Source organism: Cyanistes caeruleus, chromosome 21 (genome assembly GCF_971803275.1).
Source record: "Cyanistes caeruleus chromosome 21, bCyaCae1.hap1.1, whole genome shotgun sequence".
Lineage (NCBI taxonomy): Eukaryota > Metazoa > Chordata > Aves > Passeriformes > Paridae > Cyanistes > Cyanistes caeruleus.
The window spans coordinates 8,789,403-8,809,403 of NC_141721.1; the positions used below are offsets into that span (position 1 = coordinate 8,789,403).

The 20,001-nt window shown below is 55.2% G+C and overlaps 1 protein-coding gene across 1 annotated transcript; it reads left to right on the plus strand.

Moving 5' to 3' along the window:
* The first annotated feature begins 2,067 nt into the window (after positions 1-2,067).
* Positions 2,068-4,676, plus strand: MRPS23 (mitochondrial ribosomal protein S23). Its single transcript, XM_086860006.1, has 5 exons — positions 2,068-2,310; positions 2,405-2,572; positions 3,035-3,112; positions 3,221-3,344; positions 3,831-4,676. The coding sequence occupies exons 1-5, from the start codon at positions 2,258-2,260 to the stop codon at positions 3,987-3,989; spliced, it is 582 nt and encodes a 193-aa protein (XP_086716132.1). The 5' UTR covers positions 2,068-2,257; the 3' UTR covers positions 3,990-4,676.
* Positions 4,677-20,001: the final 15,325 nt, after the last annotated feature.

Below are 20,001 nucleotides of genomic sequence, written 5' to 3' on the forward strand. Positions count from 1 at the left end.
CCAGCTGTGCCCCTCAGATGCAAACACCCCAAATCTGCCCTGGTTTGCTGCCTCCCTGCTCCTGATGGGGCTGAAGTTGTGCCCAGTGATTTCCTCAAGAATCCAACGAGCCATCCCTGGGGAAGCAGCGGCAGGGCTGGGGGGCACACGCAGCATCCCCCTCCCTTGCAGGGATAGCACAGCATCCTCCTGTCCTGCGCCAGATTTCGTTTCCTGGCAGGATTGGAGCTTTCCGGCCTCATGCGTGGCTCGGAAACCTTCCCTGTGAAAGAAAAGCCTGGAAAAAGTCAAGGTATTCTTGCCTTAAATGTCAAAAGCATCAAACGCTGGAGAAAGCCTCGGTGCCGTGGGGAGTGCAGAGCCCAGGGCCTGCCCAGGCCTTGGAGCAGCTCCAGCAGCTCCGTTTGGAATTCCTCTCCTCCACAGGGACTGCAGTTTTGCTTTCCCAGCGTTTTAAGGAAAGCAGCAGCTGAGAACAGCCCGGGGCGGGCTGGGGATGGGGCTGGAGATGTCCGAACCCGGGGATACCTGCTGGCTGCCAGTCTGCCGTGGAAATTTACTGCCCCCTTCCTTCGCCAGGCTGCGAGATGGAAGCAGGGATGCGTTTTCCTTCCCCTCAGCTCATTCCCAAGCTGAGGGCTGCACCTAGTGACCAGGAAAGGCTGGCTGCAGGAAGGCTGTGTGCACCGGGCCTGGCCGCAGTGCATAAACCGAGCTTCAAAACACACACCGGGATCGTGTGGGGCTGCTGGGGCTGCCCAGCGCTGGGTCCGGCCATGGACAGGGCTGGTGCTGATCCACCGGGGCTGATCCCATTGGTACTGATCCCATTGGTGCTGATCCCATTGGTGCTGATCCCACCGGGGCTGATCCCACCGGGGCTGATCCCATTGGTGCTGATCCCATTGGTGCTGATCCCACCGGGGCTGATCCCACCGGGGCTGATCCCATTGGTGCTGATCCCACCGGGGCTGATCCCACCGGGGCTGATCCCATTGGTGCTGATCCCACCGGGGCTGATCCCACCGGGGCTGATCCCACCGGGCTGATCCCACCGGGGCTGATCCCACCGGTGCCGGTCCCACCGGGGCTGATCCCATTGGTGCTGATCCCACCGGGGCTGATCCCACCGGGCTGATCCCACCGGGGCTGATCCCATTGGTGCCGGTCCCACCGGGCTGATCCCACCGGGGCTGATCCCATTGGTGCTGATCCCACCGGGCTGATCCCACCGGTGCCGGTCCCACCGGGGCTGATCCCATTGGTGCTGATCCCATTGGTGCTGATCCCACCGGGGCTGATCCCACCGGGCTGATCCCACCGGGGCTGATCCCACCGGGGCTGATCCCACCGGGGCTGATCCCACCGGGCTGATCCCACCGGTGCCGGTCCCACCGGGGCTGATCCCACCGGGGCTGATCCCACCGGGCTGATCCCACCGGTGCCGGTCCCACCGGGCTGATCCCACCGGTGCCGGTCCCACCGGGGCTGATCCCATTGGTACTGATCCCACCGGGGCCGATCCCACCGGTGCCAGTCCCTCTCCCCCCTCTCCGGTGGCCGAGGCCCAAGGACAGCAGGTGCCGCACTTGATGAACCCGCAGGACTTTCCCAGCCTTAAAGGTTCTACGAGAAGCAGCCCCGAGGCTGCCGGGGCTGCGGGAGCGCTCGGGCAGAGCTCGCAGGGGGCACGGCGGGACTGTGGGGGGCTCTACGGGGACACGGGGCTGTGGGGGGCTCTACGGGGACACGGGGCTGTGGGGGGCTCTGCAGGGACACGGGGCTGTGGGGGACTCTGCAGGGACACGGGACTGTGGGGGGCTCTACGGGGACACGGGGCTGTGGGGGGCTCTGCAGGGACACGGCTGGGACTCGGTCACGGCTGCGGGTCCCGCTCGGGATATTCCGCGATTCTGTGACACGGCACCAGCAGCGGACAGGAGACGAGGCTCCCACGAGCCCCGGCAGTGCTGGTCGTGCCCGGGGCGGGGCAGAGGGTGGCGGGGCAGAGGGTGGCGGGGCAGCCCCGGGCCGGTCCCGTCTGTCGCGACAGCGCCGGGGGCGGCCGCCAAACCGATGGGGGCGATCGGGCTGCGCCGCCGCTCGGCCATCGGCTGGCGCTGCCTAGGCACCTTCTCCCGCCGCCGCTCGGCACTCGGCTACGTGCCCTGGCGGCCGCTCCGGTTCCGGTTCCGTTCGGTTCCATTTCCGGTTCCGGCTGTGGGGAAGCACCGGGCCGGGCTCCGGCGGGGCCGCTATGGCCGCCATGGCCGGGAGCCGCACGCACAAGATCGGGAGCGTGTTCAGCCGGTGCGGGGGGGGAAGGTTCAGTGGGGGCGGGGGTCCCGGTTCTCCCGTGAGCGCGGCCCCCTGAGCCCCTCCCGCCGCCGCTTGTCCCCCGCAGGACGCGGAACCTGGTGCGCCTCGGGCTGCTGGAGAAGCCGCTGTGGCTGGACGTGTACGCCGCGCTGCCGCCGCTGCGGGAGCCCGTGTACCGAGTGCCGCGGCCGCGCCACGGCGGCGCCCGGGACCCCATCGCGCCCATCTTCTACCGGGAGGATTCCGTGCGAGCGTGAGTGCCCCGGCCCACCGCCTTCCCTCGGCCCTCAGCCCTCCCGGGGCCGCCGCCAGCCTTCGCTCCTCTGCTGGGCTCGGTGCCGCTCCCCGGGCTCGGAACGGCGGATCCCTGCCCAGCACGGAGCTCCGGACCCGCTCTGACCCGCGGCTCGTGGTGATTAACTTGAATTTATTAACGCAAAGGAAACAGCTGGGACGGAGCTCTGTAGAATCCCAAACTGGTTTGGGCTGGAGGGACCCGAGAACTCCTCCAGGGCCGCCTCTGGCAGGACAGGGACCCCTCCCGCTGCCCCGGGCTGCTCCCGGCCCTGACCGGGACACTGCCACCTGTGCACAAAGGCTCCCGTGAAAAGGAGAAATAGTAATAGGAATGGTCTTACTGCACCCTAAGTTAACTGACTGTTGTCTCTTTCCTCTGCGTTGAGCTGCAAAATCTAAACTTTCCTTTCTTGAGCAGGAGGTTTTACAAAGTTTATGGCAATGGCCCCAGACCTTTCGACCTGACACAGTTAAACTTCAAGTCTACTTGCCAGAGGTAAGATGATAATTAAACCTGAAATGTCTCTGAGACTGCCCCTTTCCCCCTTCAGGCAGTGAACCAGAATGTTACTTGTGAGTGTAAAAAAGCAACTTTACAATCCAGGTTTGTTGAGAAATACAATGAGCTGAAGGAAGAAGGGAAGATTGAAGAGGAGAAGTTGTTTGAAGAAACAGGAAAAGCCCTTTTAGCCAGTGGGATCCTTTTACAGAGAAGAGGAGTAGATAAAGTGAGTACTGAATATTCACAGACTTACTTGGCTGGTGGGTAGAGAAAACTCTGCTCCCAGGCCCTTAATGCTTTGTTGGCCTGAGGAAAATCCTCAGCAGAGCAGTCACACACTTGGTGGCCTTAAAATGTCTTTGCTGTGCAGAGAAAACTTTCCTCTTGGCCATGAACATGTCTGGCCAAGGTTAAGGGACTTGTGGGTCAGAAAATATGTTTTTCTGGTGAAATTGAGTAATCATTCAAACAATTCATGGTGTGTTTGTATAAAGCATTTAGAACTTTGTATATTTGTTGTTGTATCTTGAATTATTCCATTTTTTAGCCGGAGGTCAGCAGCCTCTCTGGGGATGTCCTGTTGTGCCTCCATAATAACCTCAGCAAGAATTAAACGTTTTTTGGATGCACAGAGAGCTCTTGCTCTCCTCAGTCACCCTTCAGAAGCTTTTCCCACCTGTTTCATGGAATTTTTTTCTGTCCTTCCCTGCAGGTGGCCCAGCAGGAGCAGCAGGGTGCTGGATCCAGGGATCCTGCCTTGCAGCTGCAGCTCCAAATGGTGCTGGAGGAGCTGCAGGAGAAGAGGAAGGACGGGAAGGAGCAGCCACCAGAGCTGGCAGGGGCACAGAAGGAGAATCCCTGTCCCTCCTGACAGCCCTGCTGAGCTGCCAGGAGCCACCCTCCAGCCCTCTTTTGGGACATTTCCCCGAGGGAACAGGATCCATGTGACACGTTCCCCTCTGCCCAGCTCCACACTGCTAAAGTCACAGATGATCTTTGTTTTTCAGGGTTCACAACTGTTTTCTGAAATCGAGTTGCAAAATACCAAGTCTAAAAGCGGAAATTTAAAAACATTTTCTTTAAAATCTGGAAGTTCTGCCTGTTCAGGTGTCTGGTTTGCAGTAGTGAAGATGTTTCCTGCTGGGGGAATGGCAGATCCTGTTTGATGTATTCCAGCAGCTGTCTGAAGTGTCATCTTTTTATAGCTGATTGAGGAAAGGTGCTGTTTATAGAAGTGGTGTAATGTGCTCTTCCCATTCCATCTTTGCTTAAATTCAGAGTGGGATGAGGTGTGGCAGTACCAGATAAGTGGGAGCTTTGCAGGTTTTCAGTGACTCCTGATGAAACTGGTCACCTTTGAAGTGTGAAAAGGGAACATTCCAGCTGTTTGCTGAGAGAAGGGTGATGCTGCTTAGGAAACAGTCACTGGCAAGCTGGCTTGGAAAAAAATAACAACCAATCTTCCTGGGATTAGGAGGGAGCTCTTCCTGTGTCTGCAGCTGCAGTGGCTGGCTGATCTTTCATTAAACATTTTGGCTTGGGCTGTATGAAGAACAAACAGTCTGTTTTGTCTCTTTTCTTTTTCTTGGTGATTTTTTTTTTGGTGTGTTTTTCCTTTCATTTGCTATTCCTTAAAATCCCAGACTGCCACCACCCCCCACTAACAGGTGTAAGTGATGTCTGACCTCTCCCTCCCTGCTCAGTTTAGTGCTGCTGCTGCTGTGTGTGATGCAGGAAAGCTCCGTGGCAGTGAACAGCAGGCTGTAGAAATGCCCATGCCTTGGTTTCTGTGCCTTGGTTCACTCCTGGTACTGATGTGATCACAGCAGAATCACTCAGTTATCCTTGGAAAGTCAAACTTTATTCCCAGTTCTGTTCTTGTAGCTCGAGAGGGGCACAGGGTTTTGTTACAGAGAGCAAAAATCCCTCTGTTTTAGCTCTGATCCATTCCAGATCAGCAAAAACATTGAATTTAGAGCCCTGACAGAGCCTTGGGGTGTGCCCTGAACGAGTTGCTGTGCAGAGCAGGTGAGAAAGTTGGAACTGGTTTTATTTTGTGTTGAAAAAAGTCACGGAGAGCAGCTCTGGAGGCAGATCCCTCCCAGCTGGACCAACCTTCCCGAGTGGGGAGCCCTTGGATTTTCCCTCAGGCACAGCTGTGTCCTGGGGAGTTGGACTGAGAGACCCCTGAGGGGTTTTTCCTCCTCTGGAGCGGCTGGGAAGGTGGTGGTGACCAGCTGCAGGGTGTTAATTCCCATGGCCACAGGTGAGGGCGTTATGGGGTGATTGCCTCGTGCCAGGGAGCCAAACCCCGGCTCGGGAAGTGCAGAGGCCTCGGGTTAGAGGAGCAGCACACAGTGTCTGTGTGTGCTCCACACCCTGCCCCTGCAGGAGCACTCTGCACTGTGCTGATCGTGGGCCTGAGGCAGGTATGTGGCCAAATGTGCGGGCGAACCTGGAAATCTGTCTGGGCCCCTGTGTTTCAGTGGAGAGGGGAGAGACGGGGAGAACAGGAGCCTTGCCACGGTGTGAGTGTGGCAGTTCCCTGCTGGAAGCTGCCAGGACCCAGCCAGCCCTGGGCTGAGGCAGGGGCAGGTCTGGTTGATGGAGCAGTGGTTGGAACGTCCTGTGCCGTGGGTTTGATGTGTCTGTGGGTGTCGGGGGACACACGGGGTGAGGGCTGCGAGCCGCAGGATTTGTGCAATTAAGATAAAACCAGTTAAAGCAGTGAGTTTGAGCAGCGTTTGATGGGCGCGCTGGAACTGCGGGAATGCAGTGCAGAGGCTCTGGGCACAGCCGGGCAGGGTGTGTGTGTGTATCTGTGTGTCTGTCTGTCTGTGTCTGTCGGGATGTGTGTGTCTATCTGTCTGTGTGTGTGTCTGTCTGTCTGTCGGGGGGTATGTGTCTGTCTGTCTGTGTCTGTCGGGGGGCGTGTGTGTGTGTCTGTGTGTGTGTCTGTCTGTCGGGGTGTGGGTGTGTCTGTCTGTCGGGGGGTGTGTGTGTGTCTGTCTGTCGGGATGTGTGTGTCTGTCTGTCTGTCGGGGTGCGTGTGTGTGTCTGTCTGTCGGTGTGTGTCTGTCTGTCTGTCGGGGGGTGTGTGTGTCTGTCTGTCGGGGGGTGTGTGTCGGGGTCTGTCTGTCTGTCGGGTGGTGTGTGTGTGTGTCTGTCTGTCTGTCGGGGTCTGTCTGTTTGTCGGGGGGTGTGTCTGTCTGTCGGGGTCTGTCTGTCGGGGTCTGTCTGTCTGTCGGGTGGTGTGTGTGTGTGTCTGTCTGTCGGGGTGTGTCTGTCTGTCTGTCGGGTGGTGTGTGTGTGTGTGTCTGTCTGTGTGTCGGGGTCTGTCTGTCTGTCTGTCGGGGTGTGTGTGTTTCCCCGGCAGCAGGAGCAGGGCTGATGCTCTCGCTCCCCGTTGGGGTCCCCCGGCGCTCCCCGCTAGGTGGGAGCCGCGCTCCGCTCCCGGCGGCTCCTCCCGAGCCCTCCCGGGCGCTGCGGGCACGGCAGCCCGGCTGCGGCTCCGAGCTTTCACCACAAAGGGATCTGAGAGGCACCGCGCCTTCCCCGGCAGCGGGGGATGGAGAGCCCCGGTGCGGGATTCCTGCCGTGGGGAGGCCGAGAGATGCTCCCGGGACTGCCCGGCCCGGGGACAGCTCCTGCGGTCCGCTCATGTCCCCGCAGCCTCGGCTGCCATCGAAAGGCTCGTTCGCAGTCCCACAGCCCGGCCCGGAGCGGCCGTGTGACCTTTCCTGGGCCGGATTCCTGACCTTCCTCCCGCGGGCCGGGCGCTGCGTGCGGCTGCTCCCGATTTAAGGCTATTTTAAGTGACGGTAAATGCCGAAGTACCGGTTACACGGAGCCTTAATTCCTGAGGCTCCGGAGCCGAGACAAGCACGGGCACTGACACCTTCCACAGCTCTGACAGCCAGGCTGAAGGTTTTCCAAGGCCAGCTCCTAAAAATGGGGGCTTCAGCCGGAGGTTTCGGGGTGCAGAGCTGCCTGTCCTCTAGCAGGGCACAGCTACACTGGTGCTGTGGGTGCCTGGAGGAGTCTCCTGGGGATGATGCAGTGTCCTCAGAGTGATGTTTTCCCAAGCAGTGCCAGTGCAGGAGGTGTCCTGCTGGAACAAACACCTCCAGTCCCACAGATCAGGACTGCAGAGCCGGGCTCTGAGCTTGGGCACTGTTTTAACCCACAGGCAGCTGCTCCCAGAGCCCTGCTCAGCCCCTTCACGTGTTCCTGGGCCATGGATTATCTGCTGGTATGTGTTGAGGGCAAAGGAACTAAGGATTTAATAGGATCAGGTCTAATGTCTGGAGCAGCCAAAATAATTCATCAGCTTTGCTGGAAAAACAGGTGATCTGACCTTGCCAATGCCAAGCTTCAGCGAGGCAGATAATGAAGGGTTTAAAGAACATAGCTCCAAATAAGATATAAAATTGTTGGCATTGCCACGGTGGAATCACCTGGGATTTGCCTCTGTCCAACCCTGCCTGCACACACACATTTGGTCTTCAAACCTGCCCCATTTTGAGCTTTGGAATATTCCAGAAATCCATATCTGTTAGGAAAATGGATGTGGAATTGGAGCAGGTGCTGCCCTGACGTGCTGTGTTTCCACACTGGAGAGGGGGTGGCACAGAAGTGGCTCCTGCTTTGCAAGACCCGGGCACTGTCAGCTCTGCCACCTGCCTGGTTCTGGTTCTAAATTAGGGCTTTTAACAAATTTGGATTGGTGCTCCTTGCGGTGTTTTGCTTCTGCAGCACCAGCGATGTCCACGGCACGGTAATTCCTGGCCCGAGAGTCCTGGGATGTGTAAGGTGCAGGACAAAATCCCTGGGCAGGAGCAGCAGGAGGGTCAGAGCAAACCAGTGAGAACAGCATCAGCAGTGGCTGAAGAAGCTGCTGCTGTTTCATCTGTAAATGTTAAATACTGGCAGGACCTGAGCCCCTCGTTGGTCACTTCTGACCCAGGGATGGCAGCCAGGGCCAGTTTGGCCGGGTCAGCCGGTGGGGCTGAGGCCCCCAGGGATCCCAGCTGTGGGCTGAGTTCACTCTTGGGCACAGCAGTGCATTTAATGAATATTTGACGATGTAATGAATATTTGTGCCGTGTCCCGCAGCTCAGTCTGGCTGCGAGGGCTTTGCTGGCAGAGAGGGATGTGCAGCCCCCTGTGCCCCCATCCCCATGAGCTCTGCCTCAGTTCCCCTGGGCCGGTGTCACTCGCTCGGAGCCGGTCCCTCCCCGAGGCAGGGATTTGAATCCTTTCCCCGGACTCAGCCGTGCTTTGGGACATCCCCCGCTGCTCCCAGGCCCGAGCAGCAGAGCTGGGGGGTCCCCGCAGGAGCCCGGTGCCTCAGCTGCCCTTGGCTCTGTCTGTCCCTGTGCTGCTGCTGCCTCTCTGCATATTGCAAGCTCATTCTGATGTGCGCTAATGCTATTATCCTCCAGAAATTGAAATCAAGTCTGAACCTATAATGTTTCACTGGGAGGGAATTGGGGTTATATATTCCTGTGTACAGCAGCATTCTATTTCAGTCATAGCATTTAATTATGATTGGTGTGTTAGTGCCCACCAGAGCATAACAAATTGTCATTATGTTATTCTGCTGAGTCTAATTTAATTGGCAAGTTGTCACAAAAGCAATTATCCATCATTTATTTTGTTGCCATAACCACATCTTGGAGAGCACCTGCTGTCTGAAGTGGAAAGGCTCTGCAGTCTCTTGGTCCTGGATTTCTTCCACTTGCCTGACACAAAGACACCATTTCCTCCTCTTATTTAAAAAGATGTTCCTGGTTTCCCAGCGTGGGCTGCTGTGCCCGGCTGGGAATGCTGCAGGAAATGCTCTGTGCGGGCAGAGCCCAGTTGGGACATCCAGGTTCCCTCTGGAGACCTTGGGGCCAGCCCAGGGCAGTGTCTGGGGAAGGTGGTCAGCTCTGAGAGTCTCTCCTCACTTCTGGAGAGCTGGGATGAACCTGGGAGAAAAAGGAAAGCTTGAAATGAGACATTCCCTGCCTGGAGTAAATAAAGCTCTTGGCTTCTTGCCCATAATTTCGGGGGAAAATAGGGAGGGGGAAAAAAGCTTCTGAACTGCTGGTGGTTTATTTTGGTGTCTAAACACACAGAGGCGGGTTGAGTGTGCCCAGAGGTGTTTGGAGGAGCAGAAGGGCTGCAGGGGCTCGGCGCTGGCTCTCAGAGCTCGTTCTGGAGCTGCTCACATAAGGAGCAAGCAGCCCGAGTTTGACATCGGTGCCGTCCATCCCCACCCTGCTCCCACCCTGGGACATCATGGGGTGCCCTGGGCACCTCAGCTCCCCTGGCTGCCGTTCCCTGGCTCCCAGAGCCGCTGGAATCCATCCCAGTGCCAGGCAGCCTGGGCTGCTCTCCGCTGAGCAAGTTTCAGATAAGTCATCTGGGCTCCCGGAGAGATTAGGAGGCTGGCGAGGGAAGATTAGTGGTTCCTCTAATCCAACAGCCAAAGCAATATCAGACTTCCCGAGACCAGCCCCAAACTGCTGATTTTCTCCTTCCTGAGATGGCATGTGGCTGTGACCTGTTCACTTTTGAGATTTTGGAGACTGCATCCCAAAATCCTGCAAGGCTAATGCAGACTCATGAACCCAAAGCCTGTGACTCACTGTGATAAATGAGTAAATAAATGAAAATCTGTTCTGATGTCTGTATTTCTGTGAGTTACTCCCCTCTCCGCCCTGTCTGTAATCTCTTCCCCTCTGGTAGTTCTGATTAGCTGCTAATGAGGAAAGATGATTTTGTAGTTAAAGCACAGAGAGGGGGTTTTGTTCCTAGTTCTGCTTTTTAAATTTTCCCTTCCATGCCTTGATTTCCCAATCTGTGGGCCCCGATACCGTTGATTTAAGATGGATGGTGTAAAGTTAAATTAATCCATATTTGCAAAGCAATTTGTTTCAAAGGGAGGAGTACAGTGACTTGGAAAGGAGGAATCATAAATTTTCCCTCTCGGGACTGAAGGTGAGCGCTGTCCTTGTCTCATTTCCCCGCAGTGACAAGCTGGTGTTGGCCGAGCTCCTTTCTCTGCCACCAGGAGCGGCTCTGGGGCTCTGCTGTGTCCCTGCTGTGCCTCCCTGCTCACTCCGGGGCTGGAGCTTGTCCTTTCCCCGGCAGAGCCTGGGAGCTGCTGGGGCAGCTGAAGGGTGCAGGGTTAAACCTCCAGCCATTCCGGCAGATATTTGTGTGTCTGATTTATGGGTGAAATTCCCCGGGATGGAGGAGGCATCGTGAAACGGCTGAGTGTGATAAATAACTCACTGTAATGTATTATTTAGCAAATTATAATGAAAAGCAGAAAATACACAGAGGGGAGCAGACAAATGCATTCCCCAGCTGGCAACTTCCCAATGCTTTAGAGCCAGGAAACGGATATTTAAGAGGGTTTGGGAATTTCCATGGCTTCCCCTACAGATAAATCACCTTTCTGCGGGTGTATTTATTGGGTGCCCTGCTGCTGGCTGTGATCCTGGGGCAGGAAATCACCCCAAGAGCCCCAAGAGAGGAGTGGACCCGAGCTCCATGAGCAGGGCACCACCAGAGCTGTTCCCCAGGAGGGAAATCCCCAAGATTCCCTTGGTCCTGGAGCTCCGGGATGCTGCGGGAGGCACGGGGACGGTCCCAAAGCAGTGCTTGTGTTCGGGGCGAGGCGGGCGAGCTGCGCTGCCTCCCGCAGCCCCTTTCAGCCTCTCCGGGGCATCCACCGGGCGTGGGGCCGAATCCCAGCTTTCCTGGGCAGAGCTTTCCTGGGCAGAGCTTTCCTGGGCAGAGCTCTCCCGGGCAGGGCTCTCCCGGCTCTCCCGGCTCTCCCGGCTCTCCCGGGCAGGGCTCTCCCGGCTCTCCCGGGCAGGGCTCTCCCGGCTCTCCCGGCTCTCCCGGCTCTCCCGGCTCTCCCGGCTCTCCATCGCCGCCGCTCCCGGTGCCCGCGGTGGCACCAGGGGGTGCTGCCTGATCGCGCTCGGCGCTGCCACCGGCGGAGCAGCGAGAAGGTGACTCGGCTTTACCTGTTTGCTGGGTTTTTTACCTGTTTGCTGGGGTTTTTACCTGTTTGCTGGGGTTTTTTCATTATTATTTCAGTTTGATTGCTGCCATCTCTTCCCCCGGCGGGACAGCGCTGCTGGGGTGGGTTTCCCGTGGCAGCGTGTGATGCTCTCTCTGCTCCTTGCTGTTGAGATATTTCAAAATCTGTGTTTTAGTGGGGGCGAAAGGCATCCCTGCCTGGTGGATAACCAGCGCTTCTGGCCGGCACAGACCCCTCCGCTGGGGACATCCCGGCTGCTCCCCGCAGGGCTCTTCCTTGCGGGGAGCGGCTCCCGCGGCCCCTCCGGCCTTTGGGTCTCCGGGAAGCCCCAGGCGCTTTTCCAGCCGGCCTGGAGATGCCTTGGCAGGAGGCAGCGCGGGGTTTGAACGCTGAACTTCCAGCTGGTGGCCGGCGTGAGGCTTCCAAGGTGTCCTTGGGGCCGCGGGATCAGCATTGCCGGGGCTTCATCGGCAGCGCTGATGGTGTAGGGGCCTTCAGCTGAGCAGAGAGGAGATAAGAGACTTGGAGAGAACTTGACTGGGTGACTAAGATAAATTTACTGTACTACAGGAAATCGAAATGTGAAATAAAGATCTCAAACAGCTGAAATATTTAAAAAGATACAGAAGTTGGGCGCGCGTGAGAGCCATTCCGGCTCCCGCCGGGACCGGCCCTTATCAATCCATCACCGGCCTGGCTGAATTTTATAAAAGATAATAGGGTGGAGGGAGAATTGAAATAGAATCTATCCATTACCAGCGCCTGAATGACAGGTTCTCTGTGCAAAGTAAGATCATAATTAACAGCAGAGAGACTGAAAGTTTTCTGCTTTCTGCTGCTGTTTGTTTTCATTCCTGGCACTGTGGGGCAGGGTGGGCACACAGGGGGACCCGGGGGGAATTTCTGTAGTGCCACAGCCTCTTCTCCAGGTGCTTTCCTTGTGCCTTTATCAAGGAGCTCTCCAAAAAAGCAGCTTTTAAAAAATGTGCTTGATTTTGCAATTCCTTGGGTTAGAAAGGTTACTTGAGCTCCACCTTTTGCTGCTGCTGGCTCTTTATTTTCTCCAGACCCCAAAAACACAGCCAAGATGACCAGCCCTGCTCTGTGGGACACTGGGAGGGTTGGGAAAGTAAATCACATCTTCTTAACCCCTTTCTTTGCTCTGCTCCACCCTGTTTGCAATTTCTCGTGATGAAATCCTCATGAACATCCACAGGCACCAGGTTATGCTCCCTGTCTTTAAAATGTCCTTCAAACCATAAACGCTCGGTTGCAAACGGTTCCGAATGTTTTTCCTCCTGGCTCATTTAATTTGGAAGCAGCGGCAGGAGCGCTGCTGCCATTACACCCAATATTTGGGAATGTGAAATTGCAACATGAGAAGAGGAATTAGTGGAGCACTCGGAGTTGCAATGAGCACAGATTGGGTGGATGGGAATGCTGGGGAGCTGTGAGCAGGCGTGGGAAGCCTGACAGGGAAATCATCTATAAGGGCAAATGGAAGACCTGAGAGAAAGGGAATAGCAAACCTCAGGCTCGTGATGCTGGGAAGGAAATCATCCTAATTTGCTTGTGTTTAGTAACCCGAGACATAATTAATGACATGAGCAGGGACATTTGAAGAAATGTGTCTCCTGCCTGTTTTGCAGGGGTCCATCTCTGCCTGTGCTGCACGCAGCCTGATCCTGCAGCTGGAGCCTGGCTCCAGGGCTGCTGCAGGTTTGGTCAGCACCCAGGGCAAACTAAATCTCCATCTTCCCGGGGCTCTGCCTCCCCTCTGGTGTCACAGGAGTTCAGAGGGTGTTGGGCAGATCAGCGAGAGAAAGCTGGGTCAGTGTCTGACCTTCGTTCCTCCCTTCCAGGGAAGAATCCAGGTAGTTCCAGAGGGTTGGAACCAGGTGATCTTTAATGTCCCTTTCAACCCAAAGCGTTCTGTGATTCTGTGACCTTGGAGCAGAGCAGTGATGGGGTCCCAACCTTTCAGGTGCTCCATGAGGTGATGTGTGAATACAACCCCACCATCTGCCTGTGGCTGAGAGGGCCCAACAGGTTGTCATGTAAAACTGGAATTGGCTCATTTCTGAGATGAGATGACTTAAAAACGCCCGAGGTAGAGGAAATGGATACATCATTATTGTTATCTTCATCTCTGCCATCAGCCCTGCGCTGGAATGTGCTCCAGCACTGAGGGATCAGCACAGATGTGCGGGGGGAGCTGCCGAGCTGCCCTGTGACCTACAGGTTTGGAAATGAGGCAAACAGAGCTGGTGCTGCTCGGGCACGTTAATTGGGTGGGAACCTTTGCATAACCTTTAGAAAATCTTGGTCTGTGTGTGAATCCACAGCCCAGAGCACGCACAGAGTGTCACTCGGGGTCAAGGTCCTCGGGCTGGGGGAGATGTGGGGACCTGTCCCACCCAAAAATTTGTGTGACCCCTCAACTGCTCCCCAAACTTGTCTGGTTCACTCCTGCTCTGCCAGGAGCTGCAGGGGAGGCAGGAGCCCTGTGCCCCCAGCCCATCCCAGGCTGCAGCCCCCTCCCCTCCTCGCCCTGGAATCCATCCCAGCGCCCGCCAGATTGCCTTGTCCGTTCCAATGATCTTTAACTCCATTTTCCCCGAGCAATCAGCAGCATTTTCTCTTCATCCAGGTGGTCTTTTCCCATTTTGCTCTCTCCAGTCCCCGCACCCAGGGCAGTCACATCTCATCACGCTTTCTCTCAGGCCATTTGTACCTCCAGCTTTTTCTGTTGCCATCAATTTGGCGGCGGCCGCTCCCCCTGCACCCACCGCAGCTTCTGTGGGGATGGGACTCAACCTGCAGAGCCTCAGCAGAAGCAAATGCAAACTCCCTGCAGCCCCTGCCCGCCTGCTTTTCATGCAGGGTGGCTCCCCAGTTTATTTTGTGAGAGAGTCATCCCTTAAAAACCTTCTTCCTAGAGAGACTGTAAGGAAGCAGAGGCAAATGTGGATTTTTAGGAGAGACTTAGCGGCTGCTGAGAAAGTAAAGACTGAAAACATGCAGTAATAAATACTGCTTTCCCAAAGGCTGAATAATAATAGTAAAAAATGGATATTAGGAAGGGACCCTCCTTGTGAGGGTGGGCAGGCCCTGGCACAGGGTGCCCTGAGAGGCTGGGGCTGCCCCTGGATCCCTGGAAGTGTCCAAGACCAGGCTGGATGGGGCTTGGAACAGCCTGGGACAGTGGAAGGTGTCCCTGCCCATGGCAGGGGGGACTGGACAGGCTTTAAGGACCCTTTCAAACCATTCCATGATTCAATGATAACAATAATGATAATATATCAGATATCAGACAGCATCCTTTGGCCACCTTTCCAGCTCCATGTTCTGCCCTGCAACCTCCCTCCTGCTCACCTCTAAGCAAGGTGTCCCTGCTCATCCCTGTGTGCTGAAGGTGATTTCTGCCCCCTCCCCATCCCAGGGAAAGAAATCCCAGAGCCCCTTCTGCTCCCAGCCCATTCTGACGTTCATTGAAACAAGAGCCTTTTTTTTTTTTGGTCCTCAGCTTGCCCAGGCTTCACCCTGGACTTGAAATCATTCAGCAGCAGACTGCAAAACCCAGGATTGTCTGTTCTGTGTATCAATAAAAAAGAAAAATACAAGGTTATGGGAATAAAAGATCACTTAATTGGAAGTGCATCCTGTCTCTCCTGCACCGAGCATCAGCTCAGCAAAACACTTTAAGTGTGTGATTAAATATAAGCTCTCTCCTCAGCCCCTTGCTGTTCAGTGGAGCAGTTTGGTGAGTGCTGAGGTATTTGCTGAGCAGGGCTTTGCTGTCTCCCTGTTCTTCCTTGGGCAGAAGAATTAAGCACACGTCGCTATCACCTATTAATAAGGCAGCAAGTAGCCACAGCAGCCCTTGTGCAGCGCAATGGAGCTCATCATTTTTCTATATAGGAGCAATTAAGCTGCACCAGGAGGCCTGTGTCTTTATATCATCACCTAATGGCAGTGCAAAAGTATTCCAGGGTGGGAGAGGGGGGAAAAATCACATCCATATTTAATTGGTAAAGTTATCACCTTCGCTTCAGAGCCCCAACTTGCAGCCCTTCTGGCCAAGTTCCAAGTCAGATCTATTTCCCCCCGGCTGGGAAGTGAGGGAAGTGTCCTTATATTGTGCTTCTGCAACAAAATACCTTTTGAGAGCTCATGAGCGTGCTCCCAGCCGCAGTAAATAACTGATGGTCCCTGTTCTTTGCGGCAAATGAAGATGTCTTTGAGCTGTTAGATTCCTTTCGGGTTTTTTTAAGGAAATTATTTGTCTTATTATTATTCTCCAGCCCCACACTTGCCTGTCAGATTAAATTTTTTATTGCACTAAACCGCAGAGCCATCTGGAGCCCCTCACATCCCAGAGCACGGCAGCGTGGCCCTTCCCTCTTCAGCGTTCAGATTGCTCCTAAGCCCTTTATTTTTACGGTAAATTGTCCATCCATTGTTTCCATCCAGGCATCCCCTGGGGTCCATCCCTGGGGCTCTGTTTTGTTTTCTGCTCTCACACCCCTGCTGAGGTTGGTGGCTCCAGGGGCTGCCTCTCCTCGGCCAAATCTCTCATTTTCCAGCTTCTCCCGGTGGCTCTGTGAGCCCCAAGGTCTCCCGTGGGTTGGCAACGCTTTGCTCCCAAACCTCTTCTCTCTTTGTGCCCCGCTCTCCTCCCTCCCCACTGGAGCTGCTGATGGAGCTGGGGATCCTCAGGTGCCACCTGCAAGTGCCAGCAGTGTGCGATGGCTCCTGCCAGGGCTGGGGATGAGCTCGGTGACGGTGACAGGCTCAGAGCCACGGTGGCACTGCAGCTCTGGCCTTTGCTGGCCAGCACTGGGAAAATACCAGCAGGAAAGAGTGGCCCTGACCACCCAGCCCTCCTCAGCTCTGCAGTGCCCCGTGGCAGGGGGATGTTGCCTCACTGTGTTCTGAAGAGAAAAAGGAGAGGAGAAATATCGATAACTTCCATCTCCTCAAGCCCAGTAACTAGTTTTTGACACTTCTCTGCCACTCCAGCTTCACAAAGCCCAAGCTCTCTGAAGATTAATTGATGTAGGCCACTCAACCTATTTTCAAATCCCTTTCAGTTACCATTTAAAACCTTCTGATTTATTTTTTTTGATAAAGTCACTGAGGCTTTTTATGGATTCTCAAATGATTGTCCAGCTTGACAAATTGGATTCTTAAAGCTGGTTCTTTCAAGAAAAGGATGTGGTTTGACAAGACAAGAAACAGCTCATCTTTGAGACAGGGGGATAAATAAAAAAATAAAATAAAATCCCATTCTTCGAGTCAGGTGCTGCTCAATGGGTGTCGTGCTCGTCACTGATAATCTTATCTGGCTGTGATGGGAAGGGACCCACACAAAGGGGCCTGGCCAGGCTGGAGGGCTGATATGGCACTGATTAATAGTTCTGTCCAGGCATGCAGAGCCTCAGCAAAGGTGATTAATGCCCTGGGAGACGAACTGTGACCCCTCCCCTCGCTGGCACCGCTGCAGGGGCACCCCCTGATGCTGTGGTGGGTCAGGGGCACCCCTGATACTGTGGTGGGTCAGGGGCACCCCCTGATGCTGTGGTGGGTCAGGGGCACCCCCTGATGCTGTGGTGGGTCAGGGGCACCCCTGATGCTGTGGTGGGTCAGGGGCACCCCTGATGCTGTGGTGGGTTGGCTCCTGCTCCCGCTCCCCGCAGGGCAGGGCGCAGCTGTGTTCCCACCCCAGCCTGTGCTGGGTTTGTGAGGTGGTGCCAGTCCCCGTGCTGGTGTTTCTGGTGGAGGTTTGGCCCTCCTGGGTGTGCAGGGACTCTGGTGTCAGGCTCTGTGCAGAGCAGAGCGCGTTGGTGTCCCATGGGGATGGGGCAGAGCAGCTGTGGAGGTGAGTGGGGCGTTCCTGGGTTTTGGGAGCCCAAACAAGGATGGGGCTTGACCCCGTGAGAGGTGTCCCTGTCCCTGGCAGGGCAGGGGGAGCGAGATGAGCTTTACTGTCCCTCCCAGCCCAGCCCGTTCTCTGGTTCTGTCTGGCACTCTCTGAGTCCCTCAGAGCTCAGGGCCACCGAGGGCTGTGCTGGCACCAGGCTCGGTGTCACCTGCTGGCCTGGGCTGTGGGACCTCCCCAGGGCTGCACCGGGAGCCAGAGCACACGGACGTGGCAGGCAGGATAAGACACGGTCCCTCTCTGTTCAAGTCATGATTCTCATTTTTTAAATGACTGCCTTCACTTTGAACGTTTCCCACCTGGCAGTTACTCTGAATAATGGAAATGCATCTCAACTCCTACCTGCTCTCTGCACTGAGCGACTCTGGGTGATTCTTTATATCTTATTATGGTTATTTATTATGATGTCCAGTTCGGTTCTGTAGCAGAGGGAGATCATTAACCTCTCCTGCAGTAAAGAGAACTCTCCATGTTGTTTTCAAAGCCATTAAAGCTTTGAAAACGCCTCTTTTTATTTTTTCTTTTTATTTTTTTTTTAAAGTAAAGAACCTACAGGGCTGCATAACAAACTGCTGACACAGGTTGGTGAATGCAGAGGGAGCACAGACCCTCCTGCTGGGTCCCATGGAATTGCAGAGCTGGGAGCCAGGAAGGAGTTATTGGCTTGTTAGGGAGCACAGGAGAGGCCTTGGGAACGTGGAGCAGGTTCTGGTGCTGCTGAGAGAGGAGGAGGAGGAGGAGGTCACAGGAGGGGCAGGAGATGCCACCTGGGGTCTCCAAGGACACATCTCCCTGGGCCAGCAGCTCTTTGGGCTGGTCCAAATGCACCACAGCAAATTTCCTGCTCCTTCACCAAGGCCCATGGAATCCCCCATGGCTGCTGGCACCTCCTGGGTGCTGCTGTTCCCCTCCCTCCTTTTTTGGGGGCTCCTTCCCCCCGGTGCCTTGGCGAGAGCCAGGAGCCTCCTGCACAGATTGCTGCTCTCAGAGGCTGCATATGGTCTCTTAATATCTATTTTTGGTTGCTTAATATCAATTTATGGCCACCTAATGCCATGCCCAGATGTTGCTGCTGGTGGGGCTGGGGAGAGCGCGCTGTTTTCCGTGGCTGGCTGAGGTCTCAGTGCTGGACACAGCTCAGCTCACTGGGAGCTCCAGTCAGTCACGTGGGGAATTCATCTGGAGAGAGAGAAAAGCAGATGCTGTGTCTCCCACCTGGGTGGGCAGCACGTCCCTGCTGGGGATGTGTGTCCATCCTGGAGCTGTGCTTTGCTCAGGACCCGGGCTGATCCTGATTTAGATCCTGTCTGCAGCAGGAGGGATGCTCATGTCCCACAAAGGCACCTTGGCTCCCATCCACACTGTGTTCCTTCATGCCCAGAAGAACCTGAAATAAGATGTTCCCCATCTCCAGGCAGCCACAGGCTACTCCAGCGTGATGGCTGCTGGTGATAAAGCCTCTCTAGATGTCCCAGTTTTTGGAAGCACATGGTGCTGGCCATATGGCTGGGGAATACAGGGGCTGCAGACATGATGGGATGCTAATGAATCAGAGCTGTTCTCTGGCCTGTCTGTGCCTCTCAGAACCAAGGAAATGCTGTTCATTAAACTCTTCTTGAAGGACCATCATAGAGAGAAAAGCATCTCTGGATTAAAAAAAAGGTGCAGCAGTTCTTTGTTTTTTGCTTCCTGGGTCTTCCAGGTGGAATTTGCTCCATTGGAAAGCCAGGAGATGGTTTTCCCAATGGCTCCAAGGACATTGCTCATGCTCTGGCTGCACAAAGTTGCTCCTGTAGCTGTGATGCACCTCGGGGGAGGTGAGTGTTTGCTTCTCCACTCCTCACGCTGTGACCTGAGGCGATATTGAGAATTAGGCGCTGTTTTCACCTCCCCCAGGCAGCTGTAGCTCCACCACGGGCTTGTAGCACCTCCATCCCCACATGCCAGGAGTTCTCTCCCATGTCAAATGCTGCCTGAGAACGTTTCCATCCCACCATCCTTGGCTGCAGAAGTGGTTTTGGCTGATGCACCAAGGCAGTCTGGCTTTGCAGAGGTCCCTGAAGGATGTGGAAGCAGAGTGACTCCTTTTCTCCCCAAGAGCCTTCAGCCTCGGCTGCTGCAGGGGCTCGCGGAGGGGAAGGAACAGGAGCTGGGGATCACAAAGGAAACTAGGCCAGAAAATGCAGCAGATAGTTTGCAAAAGGATGATCCAAGCAGCTTTGATATGGATATGTTCCCTCGCAAAGACACAGCGCTGGAGAAGCTCTTTATCAGTGTCAGGAGATGACAAACGACGGTGGGGGAAAGTCACGGGGCTGCTGCAGCTGCAGCACCTTGGAAATGCTGCAGGTACCGGCGCTGCTCGCGCCTCGGGCCCGCTCCAGCCCCAATTCATCACAGAGAAAAAGGATTGTCTTCTCCTCTGCTCTTTTTATAGCACCAGGAGGGAGCCAGGAGAGAGGAGGAAGAGGAGAACTGCAGGTGGGCACATTTGGGGAAGATGATCCCCCATCCCTGGCAGCAGAATTGGCTGGCAGGTTTGTTGGGAAGAGCAGAACCTGCCCTTCTGCCAGGTGGGCAGAGGGGTGAGGAAGAGCAGCAGTCAAACAGGCACTGGGAGCTGGAATTGTCCCTGCAGGTGCTGCTGGAGCCAAGCGTGGCACAAACCAACAGGGCAGGTTAAAAAAGAAATTTAGAAAAGAGGAAAAATCAAACCAGAGTTCTTTACTGTTACCTTGTCCTCTTTTTTTTTTTTTTTTGAAGAGCTCCCTTGAAGCCTTGTCTATATAAATGTTGAATTATATGGTTCTTTGACTCTTTACTAGAAATTGCTCTGAATTACTTTTTTTTATATAATCTGTTCCATTTCCAGCACTCTGCCATATCTCGCAGAGGAAT

Bases quoted from the DNA above. Each gene is read 5' to 3' on its own strand.
- MRPS23 (XM_086860006.1), top strand. From the start codon at position 2,258: ATGGCCGCCATGGCCGGGAGCCGCACGCACAAGATCGGGAGCGTGTTC. The intron at 2,311-2,404 runs GTGCGGGGGGGG...TGTCCCCCGCAG, and splicing joins ATCGGGAGCGTGTTCAGCCG to GACGCGGAACCTGGTGCGCC. The intron at 3,113-3,220 runs GTAAGATGATAA...TTTACAATCCAG, and splicing joins TTCAAGTCTACTTGCCAGAG to GTTTGTTGAGAAATACAATG.